The sequence below is a fragment of the Limulus polyphemus genome, unplaced genomic scaffold (assembly GCF_000517525.1).
Source record: "Limulus polyphemus unplaced genomic scaffold, Limulus_polyphemus-2.1.2 Scaffold1402, whole genome shotgun sequence".
NCBI lineage: Eukaryota > Metazoa > Arthropoda > Merostomata > Xiphosura > Limulidae > Limulus > Limulus polyphemus.
This window is the reverse complement of record NW_013667012.1, coordinates 188,680-194,003: the sequence shown is the minus strand read 5'-3', so window position 1 is coordinate 194,003 and position 5,324 is coordinate 188,680. Positions and strand designations below refer to the sequence as shown.

Below are 5,324 nucleotides of genomic sequence, written 5' to 3'. Positions count from 1 at the left end.
TTATTTGTATTTCAAAATGTTTTTGTAACGTATTTTGTTTCTTGTTATTTGTATTTCAAAATGTTTTTGTAACGTATTTTGTTTCTTGTTATTTGTGTTTCAAAATGTTTTTGTAACGTATTTTGTTTCTTGTTATTTGTGTTTCAAAATGTTTTTGTAACGTATTTTGTTTCTTGTTATTTGTGTTTCAAAATGTTTTTGTAACGTATTTTGTTTCTTGTTATTTGTGTTTCAAAATGTTTTTGTAACGTATTTTGTTTCTTGTTATTTGTGTTTCAAAATGTTTTTGTAACGTATTTTGTTTCTTGTTATTTGTGTTTCAAAATGTTTTTGTAACGTATTTTGTTTCTTGTTATTTATATTTCAAAAGGTTTAATTTTTTGCTTGTTTGTTATGTACGTTTTAAAGATGTTTCACGTTTATTTATATTTAACTATGTTGTAACATATTTTGTTCACTTGCTATTCATGTTTGTAACACATTTTCATTTCTTTTTACGCACGTTTTTACAATCTTTTACTTGCTATGTACGTTTTGATGATATTTGTAACATATATTTTGTACTTGTGCTTGTTTTGGGGATGTTTGCAACATTTCTTGTTTATTTGTTGTGGTTGTTTTAATGATGTTTGTAACAGTTTTTACTTGTTATTCATGTTTCAATGATGTTTGTAACTTAATTTGCTTGTTAAGTATGTTTTGATGATACTTCTAACATTTTTTATGAATGCTTTAATTATTTATATATCACATGTTTACTTGTTGCGATTCTTTTGATGATGTCTGTAACCTATTTTGTTCACTTGTTAAATATATATACATATATATATACACACAAATACTAGTGTATGAATTTTGTTCAAGTTACATAACAAACCATAGACATTTAGCATGTTAAAATGTGTAAATATATATATACAAATACTAATGTATGAATTTTGTTCAGGTTACATATGACGTTTGCAATACACTTTGTTTACTTGCTATGCATATTTCAAAGATTTTTGCAATGTAATATGTTTGCTTGTTATATAAATTTTAATGATGTTTGTAACATTTGTGGATTTTTTATTCATATTTTGATGATGTCTAGAACATTTTAATTTTTTATGCATGTTTTTATTATGTTGTAACATACTTTGCTTCCATTTTGTGTGTTTTAATGTTTGTCACACAATTTGCTTATTTGTTATACATGCTTCATTATTAATGTGTGTACTATATTTTTATATAATTGTTGTTGATAAATTGCCAGTGAATTTTGTTGTGTATAATTTTACACTTTGACATGTAGCGTTTAGCCCATAATGAAAGCTTTCTACCATGTGGTTTATTTTTTGTTGCCCCTGGCATTGTCTAGTGGCTAGATTGCTCGACGCACAATCTGAGGGTCTCGGGATCGAAACCCGTCACCGAACGTATTCGCCTTTTCAGTCGTGGGAATGTTAAAATGTGACGGTCAATCCCACTATTCGTTGGTGAAAAGTAGCCCAAGAGTTGGCGGTGGGTGGTGATGACTGTCTGCCTTCCCTCTTGTCTGTCACTTCAAAATTAAGAAGAGGTAGCGCAGACAGCCTACTGTGTAGCTTTGCACTAAAACAAACAAACAAACTGAACATGGGTTACAGAAAATTGTGTGGCTACATAAATGGGTCTTAAGCCGTGAAACTTTGTGACCCGCTGGTCTATATTACCTAACTAACCAGTGTTAGTGAACAAATAGTATACTATTCTCAAACACCCATAAAACAAAAGCAATAAGAACGTACACGTTTTTTGTTTGTTTGACTTGTTGATTAACTACAGCGGACAGCGTAAACTATACCAAAATAACACGTACGTGCTCAGAACAACGAATTTTGTAAAGGCACCCTAATAAAACACCCTAATATAACACTAGATTAGAGCCATGTCAACAGTTTGCAATATCAAGAAACGAAGTAAAGTCTTAAGAATCCGGACTATGATGTAATAATATTGTGATTTAGGCTCAACATTTAGGTAAACATTTGCAATTTCGCGTTCTAAACGAGCTATGTTTTTAATGTTTAAATTTTCCATATTAAACGTTTTCCTGTTAAGAAGTGTAGGTAGAAAAAAAAAGAAGTTTGGAGTATTAAGTTGAAATGAATCGGCAAGTAGCCCACTGTTTAAATGTAAAGGCGGATATTGGTCCACATGTACAAAATTAATTATTGTTATTGGAACGGACTCGGTTAATATTTTTTTAACATTCGTAATTAATAATGTCTTACTTTATCGTTTATATGACTGCAAGGAAGTTTAAATGTTATGACTACTACAAACAAAGCTACAAGGTTGTCACTTGCCATCGTGACTTGTTCAAAAAAAGACTTGTCATCACGATTTGTACAAACAAAATCTATTATGTGGACGATCTATCATCGTGAAGTGTACAACCAATTTTAAAGGTAGACAATCTGCCATCACAATCAGCACAAACAAAGCTAATTTACGAAATTTACAAACAAATAAACGAAGTAGACATCTTATCATCGTTATTTGCACAAAAACCTATAGGGGGCATTTTATTATCATGGTTTGTACAAACAAACCTACAGAGCGGACATTTTACCATCATGATTTGCTTGTGATTTAATATGGGTCAATATGGGTCATTGACCTTCATCAAAAATAAAATAGCAACTCGGATACTTTTTTTTTTGAAGCTGTTGTGAGACTGTTACTTTAATTTGTGTTTCTAAGCAATCTCCACTTGGATTCTTTAGCACCAAGAGAATATTAATTAAATGTTTATGGCCAGACATTTTCATTCACAAGTAAAGACAGTCTTCCTGGGAAGCACTTAGCAGGCAAATTAGTCGCTTGAATTATACTTTTTTTTTCAGGTTTTATAGAAAATATAAGAGCAGAACATTGCAAGTTATAACCAAGCCAAAAGAAACTTGAATTTCTTAATTTAACTAAACGATGGGTTAATTTTCTTCATTTCTCGATTTCTAGGACAAAATGGCTGAGCCAAATGTCTTGTTCACATTTGTTATTTTAGATCTCCGTGCATAGCATAGTTTGTTATTGCAAACTAAAACAACGCATTACTTTGTAAGGAAGTGAAAAACTGCCTTTCACTGAAATTTGTAAATATCAGTGGATTTTCTTATCGTTACAAACTGGCATAGCACATTGCTTTGAATTAAGCATAACAGAAAAACTGGTCATCAGCGTTGATGATCCTAATATGCATCAGATAATTTCTGTGGAAGGATAAAATGTTGTTTTATGGGCTCAGTGTTGTAAGGATATCGAACTTGGCTGTAAGTAACAAAATGTTAAATGTACCTCCATAAAAAAATAGAAGTTAGCCCACCAAAGTTTATCATACTGAAATATTATTCATAATATTTTGAAATATTAATTGCTGGTTATAAAAGTAATAAAATTAGGTGGTCTTATGTGACACTTTCTTTCGTGTTCGGACCATTCAGTGTCGCAGAAAATTAAGTAGATAATTATCTTTTATTCGTGTTAGTATCTTACTTTCAGTGTCACACAGAGCTGAATAGATTATTGTCGGTTTTATGGTGATTTATTGTTCTTGTTAGTGTTGTTGTCTTGCTTTCAGCGCCATATAAAACAAACAGATTGTCGTTTTTATAGTGATTTATTGTTCTTGTTAGTGTAGTTGTCTTGCAGATTATTGTCGTTTTTATAGTGATTTATTGTTCTTGTTAGTGTTGTTGTCTTCCTTTCAGCGCCATATAAAACTAAACAGATTATTGTCGTTTTTATGGTGATTTATTGTTCTTGTTAGTGTAGTTGTCTTGCTTTCAGCGCCATATAAAACTAAACAGATTATTGTCGTTTTCTTGGTGACTTATTGTTCTTCTTAATGCCATTGTCTTGCTTTCAATGTCACATAAAGCCAATTAGATTTATTATGATTTTCAAGGTTAGAAACCTATACGATCACTTAAGTATAATTACTAATTAGTTATCATTTTATTTGTTATTAGACAGTAATCAGTAATTAATGTTTTAATGATACTTATCTGTTGTTCTCTTCACATATGTATATGTGGTGACAGGAAAGGGGATTCGAATTACTGTTAATTATTCAGTTATTATTAACATCGTCATTAATTCCACGCAGTCATGATTACCACAACGTACGCATTTTAAAACTGTGAATAGGAAATTCGAAATCGTTTTACCCAAAATGACGATAAGTTCACAGCAAACATGAAGTTGGCAGGAAACATAAAACGACCTAATCAAATCTAGATATCTTTAATTTCATATTAGTTATCTGTTCATCAATCTATACAGCGTGAGTTCTTCAAACATTTGATTTTAATTCTGTATTTTTATATATAACTATACGAATGTGTAATAAAACTCCAACTATTAATGTTTTCTCTTTAAAACTTTTTTCATAACATCAAAATCCGTATAGTATCTGGCCAAAGCTTTTCAGTAGACCTGGATTATGTCATACACTAATCAACGTCTGTTATTTTCATTAACTTTTATACAATTTAAAATCCACGCTTTGGTTGAATAACTGAATTTTTGGCTCAATGTTTTGAATGTCTTATTTCTAGCTCTAGGACGACTCAAGTCAAAGAAAAGACAGTGGTATGTATACGATGAAGGAAGCTCTAATTTACTTTATTACAAGAACGAAACAGACTCGAATACCAAGCAACCTCTAGGTGCCATCAACATAAGGGATTCTGCTATTTCGTTAACTTTGGAGGAAATTAACCAGTTCGTAATACAGTAAGTGTTTTAATCGTGTTAAAAGTCATTTTGATGTAAGAAATAAGTCACTTGATAATAAAATTTATATCTTACGTTTCTGATGCTAATCTACTGCTTTTTTCTCATAAGAATGGCAAGAGAGAGAGAAGTAAATAGTTTATTACCATGTTATTTTTGGGAAATTAACATAAAACGGTGGTAGTTTCTTAATTTGTAACAATTGACATAATTCTGCTGTTAGAGTACGTAAGGTAAAGAAGTGTTACGATACATTATAATGGAAATATTTCTTAAACTTCGTTCTGAACTGGTCCAATTCAATCTTATAGTAAGAAAACTGTAAATAATTTTTGAAATAGATAAAGGCTTTTGGTCAATAACAGGGTTTATCAGAGCATATTTCTGACAACACTAAAAATCCTAGTTGCAACATTATATTTGTTAGAGTTCCCAAGTTTGTAGTATGCGAACTTCCTTCAGGAGATCCACAGAAAAGTTAAATAATTATGGAAAGGATTTGTTTGTTTTGGAATTTCGCGGAAAGCTACACGAGGGCTATCTGCGCTAGCCGTCCCTAATTT

General features: G+C 30.9%; 1 protein-coding gene across 1 annotated transcript in view; it reads left to right on the top strand.

Moving 5' to 3' along the window:
• LOC106463422 overlaps positions 1 to 5,324 on the top strand; it is a 220,806-nt gene that overhangs the window by 32,990 nt on the left and 182,492 nt on the right. The window contains exon 3 of the mRNA XM_022390908.1: positions 4,584 to 4,761. Coding sequence (XP_022246616.1) covers positions 4,584 to 4,761 — 178 coding nt within the window. The remainder of the gene's footprint in view (positions 1 to 4,583; positions 4,762 to 5,324) is intronic.